Here is a 16,663-nt window from a genome sequence, read left to right on the forward strand (position 1 = left end):
TTGAGCTCACGGTAATCCTCCTGCTTCAGCCTCCCAGTTGCTGGGATTACAGAAGAAAGCCGACAGACTAAGTAAGCATTGTGTGAGTTTTCCCCCCCTGTTCAGCTGGCAAGCCCTGGAACCTACTCAGGATTTGTGCCACTTCCAACACATACCACTGGAAACCAAAATTCAAGGCAGGTATGTGGTGGGTCAGCCAAAGGGCTACACTCTGAGAGTGTTTGTGTATCACCTGGGATACAAGAAGAGGCGGGGTTTCCAGGGGCGGGGCATGTGAGCACATGTGTGCCCAGGCAGATTCCCATGAAACAGAAAAATGCCTGGTTTGCTACACTCTTCTCGTTTTAATCAGTCACCATCTTCCCTCACTATGCCAAGTTTGACTCAGTGCCCAAACCCTTGAGCCACTCCCTGGAGGCCTTGTTCCCTGCAGCTTTCAAAGTCACAACACCGAGTGGTGGGGTGTGGATGCAACTCAGGAGTAGGCTCCTATCTAAATACCTTGGCGAGTTGAGGCCGGGCCTCTGTTTAATCATTCTACATTAATACAGAAACAGGAAAAGGGCTAAATCACTGAAGCAACGTGGTTAGTATCTGGCTTCCGCATGCAGAGCTCAGTAACCCTGGGCGGGTCAGAACAGTCTCTTCATCAGTTCAAATGTTCTAATCATCCCATCCCTGAGTGTATGAGGATCAAACGGGACCAAGGGTTCCCAAGGGCTTTTCAACCATAGAATGTAATCCACAAGGACCAATATTGTCATCTTAACCAGGTGGGGCAAGATGCCCTGACACATTCTTTCTCAAACACTGAGGTCCTGAGCCTATTCCGTTGTGAATGAAGCAGGGGTCAGGACACAAAGTCTGAAGTTGGCAGACTCACGAGAGAAAGGTTCACAGTCTCTTCCAGCTAGAGACAGCTGTTCTGAGGCTCAGCCCAAATCATAACCCGAGCCCGATTTCTATCCCAGTCTCAAGCTAGGCTCCCATGACAGCCCCAAAACTGATGATGAACTCAAATCCAGCTGTGGTCCTGACCAGACATGAACACAGAGGCTCTGGGTAGAGAGTATCACAGGGCAGTAGACCCTCACCACAGAGCCCCTCCCTTCCTTTCTTCAAAACAGTGGTGGTAATGGAGGTAGTGTTGTCATGGCAGCGGTCAAGTGGTAGAGGGGCCTCTCCACACTTTATTCAGTCCCAGTAAGTTAAAGGTGAGGATGAGGCAGGGCCTCCTAGGTGAGGATGCTGCTGACAGACGGTAGCATCTCAGCCAAACGCTCCTGGATGCCCTCTTCTTGGCACAGCGAGTTGCCCTGCAGGTTGAGGAGGACTAGCCTGGGGCAGGAGACAAGAGGCTGGATTGCTGCAGACTGTTGGAGGCCTTGGGCAGTAGAGTCAAGGAAGGCTCAGTAGCTCTACCCCACCCATTCTCTGCCACTGGACACCCCAAAGCTAGAAGCTGCTGCTTGGAAGCAAGTCTGATGGTGTCTTACAGGCTTCCCGGGGAGGATAAATCCCTCAGCAGACATTAGGAAGCAAGTCTGATGGTGTCTTACGGGCTTCCCTGGGAGGATAAATCCCTCAGCAGACACTAGGAAGCAAGTCTGATGGTGTCTGACAGGCTTCCTGGGGAGGATAAAGCCTCAGCAGGCACTGTAGAACATCTGGCTGAAGAGGGGGCTGTGGGAAGCAAGTCCTTGTGTGATCATAAAGCGAGGCGGAGGGCTGGAGAGATGGCTCAGGGGTTAAGAGCACTGACTGCTCTTCCAGAGGTCCTGAGTTCAAATCCCAGCAACCACATGGTGGCTCACAACCATCTAATGGGATCTGATGGCCTCTTTTGGTGTTGTCTGAAGAGAGTGACAGTGTACTCATATATAATAAATAAAATCTTTAAAAAAAAAAGAGGTGGAGAGGGCTGTTAAGTGGCTACATGTAAATGAGGGTCAAAGATGCTCTAACCCTCCATTTTCTTTTTTCTTTTCTTTTTTTTTTTTTCTTTTTTTTCGGAGCTGGGGACCGAACCCAGGGCCTTGCGCTTCCTAGGCAAGCGCTCTACCACTGAGCTAAATCCCCAACCCCCTAACCCTCCATTTTCAAGAGAGATCAAAGAATTTTAAAAAATATGGAACTTCCCGATTTCTAGACTACTGTGTGGTTCCTAAGAATCTCTACAGCTGCCTGCCTGTGAACTCTGGCTTGTGGAAGCCACACTCCACAGAACTCCAGAGTAAAAGTTAATAATAGTCACAGACAGCCCCAGGCTATCATCTCCCCTTTCAGCTCACCCTGCCCAAGCCCTGCTTCCTGTCCTGCCTGGAGATGATTCTGCCTGTGTGTGTGGTTTATCCCCCTGCAGCCTGCTCCTTGCCCTGTGAGCTGTCTGCTGTCTGTGTCTGCGGTTTGTCCCCCTACAGCCTGCTCTCTGCCCTAGTAGCTGTCTGCAAAGGAGACTGAGGGAGGATACGGTTATTACATAGTAACAGCTCTTGTAGCCGGGGAAGGTTAGCCACACCATCCACGTTCTCCAGGGCATTGTCACTGGCCTGCAGCACCTGAGGAGCAGGGAGATGGGGAAACACAAGGTCAATCAGGCAGCCTGGGACCAGTATAAGCCATGGAGGAGCCCAGAGTGACCAGCTTAGGTGTGCGAAAAAGCTCACAGGGCCAGGCTATATAGTCAAGGGGGCTGGCGAAGTGGTTACCTGCAGGGGTCAGAGGTCAGGAGGTCCTGCTGTAACATAGGCAAACTTCTGAGTGGAAAAGGGGTACCCCAGACAGAATGGAAGGGATGCATACTTTACCTCAAGACAGCGCAGAGCAGCCAGGGCTGGGGGTAAGGCTCGGAGTCGATTATGGGACAGGTCAAGATGAGTGACCAAGAGCAGTTGTTCCAGGTGGCAGAGCACTGTGAGATCCTAGGAGTTGGGGGGAGGGGGAAAAACTCGGCAAGAGCTAGGACATCTTTAGCCACCTGCTCTGCGTTCCATACGGACCTTACAAGACCCTTGTCAGAGGCTGGCCGCGTGTAAGAAACAAATAGCCAGATCCACATGCTATGTCAGGGACGGGGACAGACAGACAGGGTTACGGAGGGGTGGCTAGTGAGAGGAGACAGGGAGAGGAAACCTCAAGTGTGGGGCAGAGGATAGCGGCATGTCCTAGAGCAAACAGAAAGGTAGGAGTGGGCTTGTGCTGGGCCGCAGTGACGAGGCAAAACGGATCTGTTAAGATGACTAGAGACACGAAAAGCGCTGCCTGGGCAGCTTTCAAAAATCTCTAGAAACAATGTAGAAGCACAGGAATGCACGGATGGGTGGTAAAAGGCCTTTAAAAGAAATTTGCTTTCAGCCCTGGGAATTGAACCCAGGGCCTTACCAATGAGCTTTGATGGTTCAGGATTTAAAACAAGGGAACAAGCAGGATGAAGAACTGACTGACAGGAAGCAAGGCCTAATGAAGGAGCAGGCTAAAAGAAAGATGGTGGAGTCACCCTGGTGGGGAGACAGCAGCGAGGAAGGGGCCAGGGGAAGCAGCCCACGCTGAGTCCGTACCTTGTGAGCCAGGTGCAGCACGCGTACATCAGCGTACTCCATCTTGAGAACACTGTTCTCCAGCAAGAACTTGCTGCGCAGGTCATCCAAGTAAGCTGCTCTCATTGGGTCCACAGCCTGGTGGGGAAGAAGCAGGCAGTTACGCCTTCTAAAGATTTATTTATTTATATGTAAGTACACTGTAGCTGTCTTCAGACACACCAGAGTGGGCATCAGATCTCATTACAGATGGTTGCGAGCCACCATGTGGTTGCTGGGAATTGAACTCAGGACCTCTGGAAGAGCAGTCAGTGCTCTTAACCACTGAGCCACCTCTCCAGTCCAACCTGCCTTCTAATGGCCCACTGGGCCTCCCCTGGCCTGTCCTCCCCCAGGTCCAACTTGCTTTGAGGGTACTGAAGTACTGCAGTGTTTCCTTCTCATAGAGGAGGGGGTCCAGTGCTCGCATCAGCAGGATGATGGTCAGCAGGCACCCTAGGGAGAGGACGGAGAGAGGTTTACAGTCTCTTGAAGACTCTCTGCTCAAGGAGGTTCCCGGGACGGGCTTTCTCCACGTAGTTCTCAGGAGCTGGCTCACGGGAGGATCTTACATTTATTCTCAGGCTCTAGTTCCTGCAGCTCCTTACAGGATTCAAGCTCAGACTGCAGCACTGTGGACTTTTCCACTGACAGCTCACACCTGACAGAGAAGGTATGTTGCCCACAGTCCGGAGTTCTACACCACCCTCCTTCCCCCAGGCCCATGCCTCCTGCCCCAACTGCCTGGTGTCTAGAATCCCTCTCTTTGTCCGTGGGTTCCTTGTCATCACCTGAATAGCTGTTCATCAGTGGCTGAGTCTCGGCACCAGCATTCTGGGCGGTCTAGGGGAAAGGTTAAAGAGTAGGATGAGACACTGTGAGGAGAGAGAAGGCTGAGGAACTGGCACAGTGAAGAAGCTTTAGACAGCATCACCTTTTAAAAGCACACACTCCTTCTGGCTATCACTTCCTGTCCAGATGACACGAAACGTGTGCTGGGGCAACTGGTCATTGAGAGAGGCAGCAGGCAGGTCACAGAGCTGAGAGCACTGGGTCAAGGAAATGTGCTACCTCACCGCTTTTCTGACTGTCCCACCCTAGCCCTGCTGCAGGCCCTTGTTTCTGCCCCACTAATCCTGGGATACCCAGACATGGCTGGGCCGGTTCCTGCCATCTGGAGTCCTCCACTCCACACTCAAAGGTGCCTCATCAACCATGAGTAGCAAGGTCCCCATTCTGGAGCCCACCTGCCACAGAGAACAGAGAGAGACTTATTAGCTCTTAACAGCCTCAATTCAGGGTCTCATAATCGCACTTAATAAAACCACTTGACTCACTGTCAGGGGACGAGAAAAGCAGACCGACAGACAGGCCTCCTCCCGGCTCACATGCACACAGCATAGAACATCGTGGGGCTCCGCTAGGGAAAGAGACAGCCTCGGTTTGCCTTAAATCATCTTTGTTTCTTTCTAAGTCTCAAATGTCCTGCCCTTCCCCCCATTGCTTACCCCGACCCAGGAGCCAGCGGTGATAGAACCAGGCACTCTGATCGTTGGGGTCAGTAAAGAAGGCATTCTGCACCAACTCCAGCTCTGTGGGGGCCAGGAAGGTGTGGGGTTATGTCAGCATGTTAGGATCCTAGACATTCCAACAGCCCTCCAGCCTGAGTCTCACTTGGACCCTGGCCTTATACAGGATTGCATGTGTCAGTAAGAGGTAGGAACTCAATAAGGTGGTTCAGAGCAGGGTTAGACAGGGCCGGGGGAGAGGGGGTGTTCCTGCAGAATCCTTTCGAGGATCCTCTAGGCCCTCAGCCTTCCTAACACTGCTACCCTTTAATGCAGCTCCTCCTGCTGTGGTGATCCCCCCAAACATAAAATTATTTCCCTTGCTACTTCATGACTGTAATTTTGTTCCTGCTATGAATCACAATGTAAATATCCGATATTTCCGATGGTCTTAGGTGATCCCTGTGAAAACGTTGGCCAACTCCCAGAGGGGTTGCTACACACAGGTTGAGGACTGCTGGCCCACTTACCTTTCAGCAGTACATTTTCAGGGAGCCGACCCTGTGGGCCAGAGTCTGGCTGGGGGTGCAGCTGTGGCAAGAGGCAGGAGCGATAATGCCAGGAGGAATAGTTGGAGAAGTTACGGGTGATGAGGCTGTCAGTGAAGGCTAGTTCCTCTGCAGGGGCAACAGCAGCCTGTGCGGCTACAAATCGCCGATAGTCCCAGCAATGAACTAGGGAGGAGGAGGGAGGGAGAAAGCCTATCTCAGAAGCAGGACAAAGAGGAACTACTCCACTGATAGCCCCCGGAATTCCCTCAGAGAGCCCTAGCAATACCTCGATGCGGACTGCGTCAGGCTGCGCCATCCCTTTAGGCACTACCAAAATGGATGCTGGCGCTGGGTCTTGCATATCCCTCCCTATTCTGAGGAACCAGTACCAGGATGTGGGACACACGGGATTTTTAGGGACAGGGCTATGGGCACGTACAGTTCCGCTCATCGGCCTCGAGGAAGCGAGCGCATAGCTCCAGCTCCCGGGCCCAGTTGGGCTCAGGCAGGCGACTCAGCAGCCAGCAGCGGTGGTGCCAAGTGCCATAGGACTTAGGGTTCACACGAAGACAGCTCTCTAGGAAGCCCAGTTCTGCCTTCACAAGAGCAGCTGACTCCTCAGGGGACCTGTACCCCAAAAGGAAGGGGGGTTAGAGCCTTCCAACACCCAACCCCAACTTCTCCTTCCCTTCTTGTATCGGACCCCCCCACCCCCACTACCCTATCTCTGTGCCTGGCTACTCCCTCCCTCCTCCAGTTCTGCGCTCAGGCAGGGCCAGGGCGGAGACCTGAACTACATACTTCTCGGTTTCCAGGTGCTGGAGTACTTCTCTTCGACAGTTCCAGAGGGTGGCAAAATCAGGGTTGGCTCCCAGAATCTGGCTTGTCAGTTCTAGCACTGATTCATCCAGCTCACCAGCCTGACGCTGAGAAGGCAGGTTATAGGGTCTCAGAGACCACAGCATTTCCCCAGCTCTAAGCTAAACATTATGAACTCAGAACCAGTCAATAGTGGCACTGTGCAACAGGTCAGCCTAACAGGCATTTTCTCACTTAATCTTTGCAATACTCTTACACAGGATGTGCAATCATTAGCTCTATTTTACAGATGAACGAGTTTCAGTGACTTGTCCATGGCAATACAGCAACAACAGACAATTAAGATTTAGAACCCTGCAGTTTGACCCTAGTGTCAAGCTTTGGTCTCTGTGTTATCATTGGGGATTGGGACTGTGAGGGCCCCACCTTCTGGAAGACAGCTTGAGTGGCTGACTGGTAGAGCTTTAGCTTCTGCTCTCGTTCTAGCCTTTTGGCCTCTGCCTGCTCTTCCGACGTCTTCACCTTCAGGCGCCCATGCTACAGGGACCGATAGGAGGATATGAATGCAGGTTGCCTTGCAACGGCAGATCTGCAGAAGCCCCGCCGAGACAGTCACGCGGGATGAGGGCATGGGCATGCTGGGGCAAGGGGCTGAGCTCAGGGGTCTCACCATGGTTTCGGCTCAGCGTTGGGGACAGGGGAGGGGGTCCAGAGGTAGTCCGTTCAATCTGCAGAGAGAGATGTCAATCACAGAACTCCGCCCCCACAGCCCCGCCCCCACGTGTTTCCCGGAAGCTGCCAGCAGGCCCAGGCTAAGGATCCCGGTGTGTAAAAGGGGGCCGGCGGCTGGTTCTGTGAGGTCAGGAGGAAGCGCTCACCACAACCCCGGCCTCGGTTCCCACAGATCTTTCCAAAGCCCCACCCGCCAGGGCCGAGGCGCACGCCGCGCGGGGAGAGAGCAGTGCCCGCTCGCTCCGCGGACCCTGACACCCCCTCCTCCACGGGCGAACCCACCTACTCAGGGAGGAGGTGCCAGGACGTGCAACTCCGGCCGCCACCGAGTCCCAGTCAGCTAGAGCGGCTCCGTGCCGTGTGTGGTGCGGAGATGAGGCGCTGCGCTCCCTGCAGGCCTGGCGAGGGAACTGCGTGTGTGTCGTTAAGTTTCTGTTAGCGCCCGGGTGTGTGTGTGACTGGAGAATGTGGACAGGCTGTTCCCATTAGCAACTCAAACTGCAGCCTGAGGGGACCGGTATTAGCTCAGGACACCCCAGACCGAGTTCTCAGAACAAAGGAGCGTTATTTCCCCTAGAGGGACGAAGTGTAGACATAGGAGACAGAGAGGGAGATGGAGAAGAGAACAGGAGAAAGGGGGAACAGGTATTTCTCCCTGACAGGGGACAAAGGACAGCCTTGGGATAGAAAGGAGACAGACGTGACCCATAGGAAATTGGCAGTTTACAAAGATAAAAGAGGAAATCCTGTGTTAGGATGAGGTGATTGCTCTTAATTGGACATGATAAGTAGGCGAGTCAAAGGGGGCTTTTGATTGCTGGACTTTAATACCTTGCTAGTCAGCCTCAGGAGGAGGAAGTGGACAAATAGGGAAATGGACCTTGATGGCTAGCTTTAGAAACTCAGTCTAACGGTTTTTAGCAGGGCAGAGGGAATGGGGAGAAGGGCAAGACCTGACAGAGCCGTGTGTACCATGCACAGCCTGGCTAGAGTCTCTTCCCAGGCTAGGTGAAGAGGTTTCTCCAGCAACCTGCTATCAGCGACTTCTGGCTGTCAACAATTCTCAGGTTCCTTCCTGTTCTCTGCCTTCATCTACATTTGTGGTTACTATCTGGAAGATGGCGACACCCAAATCTCTCTCCAGTCCAGATGTTCACAAGCATAACACTTATATATCAGTATACATAGGTATTGACATAGTCAAAAGCCGGGACAGTGGTGCTGTTTGTAATGTCAGCTCCTCAGGGGTCGACACAGGAGGTCCTAGAGTTTAAGACAATAGTGAGCCCAAGCTGCTCCGGTGTGACAACATGAAACTGCTCATCCACGATCTCCTCAGCTCAAATGTGCGGGGTGTGGGCACGCGTGGCTTCCCGCTGCGTCTGCAGGCCACCGAGGTCCGCATCAACCCCGACTTCATGGCGCGGATGATCCCCAAAGTGGAGTGGGCGGAGCTTGTGTAGGCAGAGGACACCTTAAGCTTGGCCGAGGTACCCAAAGAGCCGACTGAAGGCTATGAGCGCAACGAGACGTTCTTGAGGAAGATGCCCCTCGTGTTGCTTGAGGTTGACGTACTGGAGGGCACCCTGCAATGCCCAGAATCTGGTCGTCTTTTCCCCATCAGCCATGGGATCCCCAATATGCTGTTAAATGATGAGGAGACTGAGACCTTGTTAGCAATGTCTTTGGTATTTTGTGACCCTGTGTACCTGTTGTATGGTCTTGTTAACTAGATGTGTCATGTGTGACCCCAAACTCCCCCCAGTGACTCACCGACCACCATGTACGTGAGCTCCATAGTATATATTTTTCTCATTAAAGGTTCAAAACCAATAACAACAATAATAATAATAATGAGATTTCTAATTTTTAAAAAATTGAGTATCTCTGGGCAGTGGTGGTGCATGCCTTTGATCCCAGCACTCAAGAGGCAGTTTTCTGAGATAGAGGCCAGGCTGGCTTACAGAGCGAATTCTAGAACAGCCAGGGCTACACAGAGAAACCCTGTCTTGAAAAACCAGAAAAAAAAAAAGAAAGAAAAAAGAAAAAATATAGTATCACTTATAAGTCCCAGAGATATTTCAAACTATAAAAGCTAAAAGACACTGTCTTGCCCCTCCCCACCCAGTGCCAGCTTTATTTTCATTGTTGTACTAAATGGTAGCAGTCTCACAGTTTTTCTGTTTCTCTTAATAACCATCCCAGCCCAGTTGCCACTAAGGGTGGTGAAATGTTCTCTATCCTAACTGTGTCCTTTTTACTATCCATCATCTAGAGCCATGGAGGCATACCTAAAGTATCCACTAGCTGCCCGGCCCTTTTCTAGGTCCTGTAACAGAATTTAGAAGGAAAGGGATGCTTTTTCCGGCCTTGCGTACTTCAGTCCCAGTCTGGGAAACAGCTAAGTTACTGGTTATCTTTGATCCTGGCACTGTGACGGGAGCTCTGTATTTTTGATGTGTGTGAGCATGCACATGATAATACACACACACACACACACACACACACACACACACACACACATATACAGAGGCGGCGGGGGCGGGGGGGAACCACATGTGAAGGCCAAAGCAGAGTGATTAAAAACATGACTTAGCCTGACTTGGTGGCTCACGCCTGTAATCCCATCACTTGGGAGGCTCAGGAGGGCCCCGAGTCTGAAGGCAGCCTGGGCTGTGTACTAAGACACTAAGTGAAAAAATAAAGAGGCTGGATTGGCTGTCTTGGAGAACACCTGTAACCTCAAGATGCGGGAGGAGAGAAAGAATCCCAAGTTCAAGGCCAGCCTGGGTTAGAAAAGGCGTTCCAGGTTAGTTTCTACTATGTAGTCTCAAAAAACAAAACCCCCAAACCAAAACTAAACCAAAACAAAAGACCCCCCAAAACTCAAAGAACAACAACAAAAAACCCAGTAATAATAGAAGAAAAATGTATCTAGATGCTTGAGTTGACGGGATTAAAGAAACTATCGGTGGGGGGGTTGGGGATTTAGCTCAGTGGTAGAGCGCTTGCCTAGGAAGCGCAAGGCCCTGGGTTCGGTCCCCAGCTCGGGGTGGGGGTGGGGGTGGGGGTGGGGGTGGGGGTGGGGGTGGGGGTGGGGGTGGGGGTGGGGGTGGGGTGGGGTGGGGGTGGGGGTGGGGGTGGGGGTGGGGGTGGGGGTGGGGTGGGGTGGGGTGGAGAAACTATCGGTGGGAAGTGCTTTGAATAATGACTATATTGAATAAATGCTCTTTAAATAATAATACAGCAAGGACATTATAGTTATTATTTTTAATTTTTCTGACAAACATGCAAAAAACAGAGGTCCAAAAAAGATTACTAGCTTGCTGAGGGGCACCCAAGTAGTAGTAATAAGGAGACAGGTGAGACAGGTGAGACTGTGCCATGATTCTGGGTTGGTCTCCCCTCATCAACTGTTTTTGTTGTTGTTGTTGTTGCTGTTTGGCCACTTCCAGATCTTGTTTCTTGTTCTACAGGTACTCAGACATACAACCAGATACCAGGAATACGGGTGCCAACCGGGGAAGGTTTGCCAAACACAGCGTTACATCATAGACACTAAGGGAGGAGAGAAGGGGGCGGGTGAAGGTTGAGGTAAGCGGGAGAGACTATTTAATAATTAGCGATCTTGAAACTGGCAAAGCTGAGTCAGGCAGGCTTGAGAGGAAGTGAGTCTTGGGAAAAACATCTGCATTCAAAAAGGTGGGGCCTGGGTTTTGGAAAGAGAGGGCAGGAAGGGCATTTCAGACATGCGTGGCGTGCAGCTGGGGGTGAGAAACCAAACAGACTTAGCAGGCTGGCAGAGAGAAGCTAAGCCAGGTGCCCTCACAGATAAGAACGGATGACGAGCCTCTTACCTAGTGGCAAGAGGAGTTGCCCTGAGTTTTACTTGGCCTTCTCTGTGAGGTAGAGGGAAGCAGGCAGCTGTGCTCTGATATTTGCAGAGATTTTTTTCTGCTTGTTGTGAAAGCAGTGATTTGAAGGGCCCAGTCAGCTTGCTTAGAGCACTATGGGTACTTACTTATAGCATTCGTAGGTGTCATCACCCACATCACACAGTGAGGAAACAGAGAGGAGGTGGAGGGCATGGGCACACACAGTATTTCCTGGACCCTGACCAAATATGGGTTGGAAGGAAGGAAAGAAGGAAGGGACAATGAACCACAGTCAGCATTGGGCTGGCAGCCATGCTCCAGAGGTAGAGGGACAAAGGAAGAGGCAGGCATTGAAACTGGGGTCCTCTGCAGTGTTCGTATTCAACCACTAATCCTTAGCATCCGGCCTGGCCTGCCACAGACTGCTAGGCTCCCGGGACCCAGTGCCAGACAACACAACCAAACCAAACCCAAAACGCCAAAACCAAAACCCGTTTCTGCCATCTTAGAGGTTATGGTTAGCGAAGCCCTGTGTGAGAGAACTCTCTGTGGCAGCGTGAGCTGTCGAACCTTTAATCCCAAGATGCAGGAAGCAAACGCAGGTGGATCTTTATGAGTTTGAGGCTTGGTTTACACAGTGCGGTCCATGTGCCACCACGCCAAGGCTATATAGTGAAACCACCTTCCAAACAACCCACCCATCCACCCACCCAACCAACCAACCAAACAGCCAGCCAAAAAGATACAGGGTCTTTCTCTACCTCTGGAGTTCATCACCTCAGCCGGCTGTCCCTAAACTCCCTCGGAACTCCCTCTCCCCCGCTGCAGAGGTTACGGGTGAATCCAGGATTTTACATGGGTGCTGGATATCTGAGCTCAGGTTTTCCCATCTGAATAGCAAGCACTTTACCCACTGAGCCACCTCCCCAGTCTGCAACACTCCCCCTCCCTCCCCCGCCACCTCTCCTTTTCTTTTCCGTACTGGAGATGATCGTAGGGCCTTGGTATTAAGCAAACAGTGCCGTGCCCTTAGCCCTCTGACTTTTTTGACAATGGAAAATGTTCATTCTCAGCATTGTCTCAATTGACTAAGTTGCCTTAGTCCCATATTGAAATTCGGCTAATGCAATTGATTGAATTCTTTTTCTTTTCTTCCTTTTTAAAATTTGTTTTTTCAAGACGGGGTTTCTCTGTATAGCTCTGGCTGTATAGAATTTACACTGTAAGCCAATCTGGCCTGGAATTCAGAGGTTCACCTGTCTCTGTCTCCCTAGTTCTGGCACCCACCATCACCACTGCCCGCTGAATTGTTCTTTTCTGAAAAATTTGAAGTCAGGAGATGGTGGCACACATCTTTGATCCCAGCACAGGGGAATCAGAGAAAGGTTCATCTTTGACTTGGAGACCAGCCTGGTTTACACTGAGTGAGTTCCAGGACAGTCAGGGATACACAGAGTACACAAAGACACCCTGTCTTAAAACAACCAGAGAGGGAGAGGGAGTGAGGGAGGGGGAGGGAGAAGGAGAGATTAACTTTAAATAGCCACTGGGAAGTCTAGGCAAGAATTGAATACGTCAGATCTCTTGTTAGTCTTGAGCTTGAGTGAGACAGGAGCCAGTTGAGCCTACAGAAGGGACACCTCACTGTAACTGCCCTGGCAGGAGAGGGGATGTATCACTTCTTTCTTAATTGGTATACTGGGGACAAGTGACTAAGCATAGCTGCTTGGCATAGCCGGAGTCCAGGCTTTGAGCCTAAAACTCCAGTATTGTTTCCTGGGCTCAGGTTAAGCTAAAAGCATTTACCATAAATCTTATTGTTGACATGTAATCATTTTTCCCTTTAAACTTCTGGTTTTTTTTTTTTTTTAATTCTTCCTACAATTGTCAAAGAAGAATAACATACACATACCTTAAGAGTACACACATCGGGCTGGAGAGATGGCTCAGCGGTTAAGAGCACCCGACTGCTCTTCCAGAGGTCATGAGTTCAATTCCCAGCAACCACATGGTGGCTCACAACCATCTGTAAAGAGATTTGATGCCCCCTTCTGGTGTATCTGAAGACAGCTACAGTGTACTTATATATATAATAAATAAAATAAATCTTTAAAAAAAAAAAAAAAAGAGTACACACATCATGTGGTTACAGATCTGATCCTTCTAATTTAAAGTCTTCCCAGACACAGAGGAGAGACTGGGTTCGTGAAGGGCTAGGAATGTAGCGGGTAGGGATGGTGATTAGATATCGTTCTCAGTGGAGTACAGGCAGAACATGTCAGTCAGAGCTGTGTGGGCGGGGAGAAGGGCTAGCAGTCAGACCAGACTTCTGGTAGGCAGTCAGATAGGAAGAGGACCCATAACCAGATAATAAAGGTCACGGTGAACTTCCAAGATGGCTAACTTCTCCCTCACTCTCCTCTCCTGAAACAAAACCCTTGCAACTTCAAACAAAGGCCTGGCGGACTTTCTCTCCCACCAATAAGGCTCCCTGCTTGTGGAGCAGCCTGATAAGTTCAATAGAATAAGTTCGATAAGGCTAGACCTTATATGTTTAATCCAAATTTGTGAATCTACCAGCCTCTCTGTTTTTATTCAAATTGCTCAACCCTAAACTGGGGGAGGAAGACCCCCCTAAAAGACCCTTAAGACATCCCCCACCCTCTCCCTACCCCCACCCCCAACTCCCCCCACCCCAACCTCAAGGACAGACAGGCCTTCAGCTTGCACTTGGTCTTTCTCTCTGTGGCTGCCCTATCTGCTTCCTGACCCCTGCTGAAAAGCCTTTCTTTACTGGCTCCTTCTGCCTGCTGTCTGCTGTGTGAGATTTCTCCTGCTGCTACCTATTGAACTCAAGATTTTTCTTACCCTTTGGTCCTTTAACTGACTGAGAAAAGGAACCCAATCAAGGTGCCTAGATGGTAACAGGTGCGCTTCCAGGGTGGGGAAGGGCACCTGCTTCTGAGGAACGACAAGAAGGGCCAGGAGAAGAGAAGATCAGTATACTTCAACAAAGATCCGATAGACCAGCAGTTTATAAAGGAGACACCTGAGAATTTGCGGTTTCCACAGAGCTGTTGGAATGTGGTAGGGAGGGCGGTGTGAGAGGAGAAAGGGCCACTTCTACTCGGTTGGGTTTGATGTGGGGGTGCCCTGAGGCGCAAGAAACAGTTGCTTGGAGAGAGGTTGGAGCAGAAGAGGTCAGCGTGGGTGTCAGACATGTGCACGTAGTAATTACACGGTGGCAGGGAATGTGCCATCCAGGGAGAAGGAAGATGAGGGAACCCGCAAATGAGCTTCGGTAGAGTCATGGTTAGGGCAGGGCTGGGAGTGCTGGACGGAGCAGCTCCAGTGGTGAGGAGAGAGAGAGAGAGAGAGAGAGAGAGAGAGAGAGAGAGAGAGAGAGAGAGAGAGAGAGAGAGAGAGGTGAATGATGGAAAGAGGGAAGGTGTCTGTTCCCAAAGCCATTATCCATGGTCATAATCATAGCTGGGTGCTATACAGCTGGTGTGGCAAGGAGATGGACTCTGCTCGAGGCTGGGTGCTCAGAGGTGACGGGACTGGTGTCCAGCCTGTCAGACAGACACACCTGCTCCCGTTCCCAGGAGCAACGGTTGGACTTGCACACTTGCACTCGACTAAAACAGAGGAAGGCAGAAAGTGTGGGAGGAAGTGAGCAAGGGTGTGCTGGAGGTTTCTGGGCATGTTGGGGAGTTGCTTCCTACCTTCCAGGGAAAGAACCAGAAAGGAGAACCTGGCCAGTGTTGCTCAGCAGGTCTCCAGTGATGGGTGCTTAGACATTTTCATAAGTAGGCTCCTGGGGACTTGAGAAGTCAAAGGTTGGCAAGTGTGAGGCTAAAACTAGGTTACGGGAAAGGAATTGGAAGGGGAAGGACTGAGTAGGGCCCCGATGTACAGCACTGTGTGAGCCTTCTGGCTTAGGGGAAGAAGTGTCCGGTTGTTATCTTCTGCGATCTGTGATCTGCCTCTGTGTCTAGCTTCGGCTTCTTTCTAATCCTGGCCTCCACTGAGCATGATGTCAAAGGAGGAGGACCCAGTGCGTTCCCAGAAGCTCAAAGATACTCCGTGAAGGAAATCGTACACCCCATGGGCTGGAGGTGGGGGCCAGGGTTGGAGTCAGGCTTCTGAATCACCGTGCTTCCGTAGGGATCAGCAGTATTATCAGCATAGATTAGCCTCAGGATGGTGAGCTGGGTGGGGTTACATCAGATAACACTGACTAGTGTCTATGTCAGTTTTGTGCCAGGGCCCTAGTGGTGGCCTTTTTTCCAATGCCGGGAAAATACTTGATAATGGGATGGCCAGTTTGTTGGGATGGATTTGATAGTTTGAATAATTTTAAAGTCAAGCTCTTTGGTTCTCAAATAGTAGTTTGCATCAGAGCACGGTGTGGGAAGTGGAGTAACACAGGAGCACGAGAGGACAGGGGTCCTGACTGCCTTAGAGTTGGTAATCGCAGATGTCACGCTTTGCTCAGCAGAGCACAGTGTGCCCTCGATTGGTTCTAAGGGAGCTTTAGTGCTCAGAGTGGGAGGGCTCCTAGGCCCCAGGCTCGGTGGCAGTTATGTGCAAGTATGTGGTCTGTTTTAAGAGGCACAGAGACAACCTAGAGTCAGGAAGGAAAAATCAGGATGGTGAGGAGAACCCATGACCTTAGAGGCTGGACTAGAAGTCTTGGGTGGCAGAAGATAAATTTTCAAAATCTTGGCTGGCGTAGTAGCTACACTAATCCCCTGCCTCCCCTGCCCCTCTGTGTGTGTGTGTGTGTGTGTGTGTGTGTCTGTGCATGTGAGTGCGTGTGTATGTGTGTGAGTGTGTGTGTATGTGTATGTGTGTGAGTGTGTGTGTATGTGTATGTGTGTGTGTCTTTGTGTGTGTGTGTCTGTGTGTGTGAGTGTGTGTGTATGTGTATGTGTGTGAGTGTGTGTGTATGTGTATGTGTGAGTGTGTGTGTATGTGTATGTGTGAGTGTGTGTGTATGTGTATGTGTGAGTGTGTGTGTGTATGTGTGTGTGTCTTTGTGTGTGTGAGTGTGTATGTCTGTGTGTGTGTGTCTGTGCGTGTGAGTGTATGTGTATGTGTGTGTGTCTTTGTGTGTGTGTGTCTGTGTGTGTGAGTGTGAGTGTGTGTCTTTGTGTGTGTCTTTGTGTGTGTGTGTCTGTGTGAGTGTGTGTGAGTGTGTGTGTATGTGTATGTGTGTGAGTGTGTGTGTGTATGTGTATGTGTGTGTGTCTTTGTGTATGTGAGTGTGTATGTCTGTGTGTGTGTCTGTGCGTGTGAGTGTGTGTATGTGTGTGTGAGTGTGTGTGTATGTGTATATGTGTGTGAGTGTGAGTGTGTGTGTATGTGTATATGTGTGTGTATGTGTGTGAGTATGTGTGTATGTGTATATGTGTGTGAGTGTGTATGTATGTGTATATGTGTGTGAGTGTGTGTATGTGTATGTGTGTGAGTGTGAGTGTGTGTGTGTGTGTGTGTGTGTGTGCTCTGAGTGCCAGGGGTATGTTGGATTCTTGGAGCTGGAGTTACAGGTAGCTGAGAGCTACCAGATGTGGATGCTGGAAACTGAACTCTGGTCCTCG

The 16,663-nt window shown here is 50.7% G+C and overlaps 1 protein-coding gene and 1 pseudogene across 3 annotated transcripts; one reads left to right on the forward strand and one right to left on the reverse strand.

Moving 5' to 3' along the window:
- Nucleotides 1-324: 324 nt before the first annotated feature.
- Rabggta (Rab geranylgeranyltransferase subunit alpha) lies at nt 325-7,523 on the reverse strand. 3 transcript variants are annotated; one of them, XM_087586492.1, is made up of 17 exons: nt 7,472-7,523; nt 7,124-7,181; nt 6,880-6,990; nt 6,436-6,560; nt 6,074-6,261; nt 5,614-5,817; nt 5,084-5,167; nt 4,913-4,995; nt 4,721-4,822; nt 4,510-4,615; nt 4,367-4,418; nt 4,148-4,236; nt 3,943-4,031; nt 3,558-3,674; nt 2,808-2,921; nt 2,471-2,558; nt 325-1,384 (listed from the first exon to the last, which is right to left on the reverse strand). In XM_087586492.1, exons 2-17 carry the CDS (start codon nt 7,124-7,126, stop codon nt 1,236-1,238), a joined length of 1,704 nt encoding a protein of 567 aa, XP_087442618.1. In that variant the 5' UTR covers nt 7,127-7,181; nt 7,472-7,523; the 3' UTR covers nt 325-1,235. The 3 variants fall into 3 exon arrangements, with proteins under 3 accessions (XP_087442618.1, NP_001430482.1, NP_113842.1); NM_001443553.1 differs by having other exon boundaries at nt 499-1,384; nt 7,332-7,523; NM_031654.2 differs by having other exon boundaries at nt 1,158-1,384; nt 7,468-7,502.
- A 972-nt stretch (nt 7,524-8,495) lies between these two features.
- On the forward strand, nt 8,496-8,918 carry Trmt112-ps2 (tRNA methyltransferase activator subunit 11-2, pseudogene 2; annotated as a pseudogene).
- The last annotated feature ends 7,745 nt before the right edge of the window (nt 8,919-16,663 follow it).

This window comes from Rattus norvegicus, chromosome 15, assembly GCF_021556685.1.
Source record: "Rattus norvegicus strain SHRSP/BbbUtx chromosome 15, alternate assembly SHRSP_T2T, whole genome shotgun sequence".
NCBI classification, from domain to species: domain Eukaryota; kingdom Metazoa; phylum Chordata; class Mammalia; order Rodentia; family Muridae; genus Rattus; species Rattus norvegicus.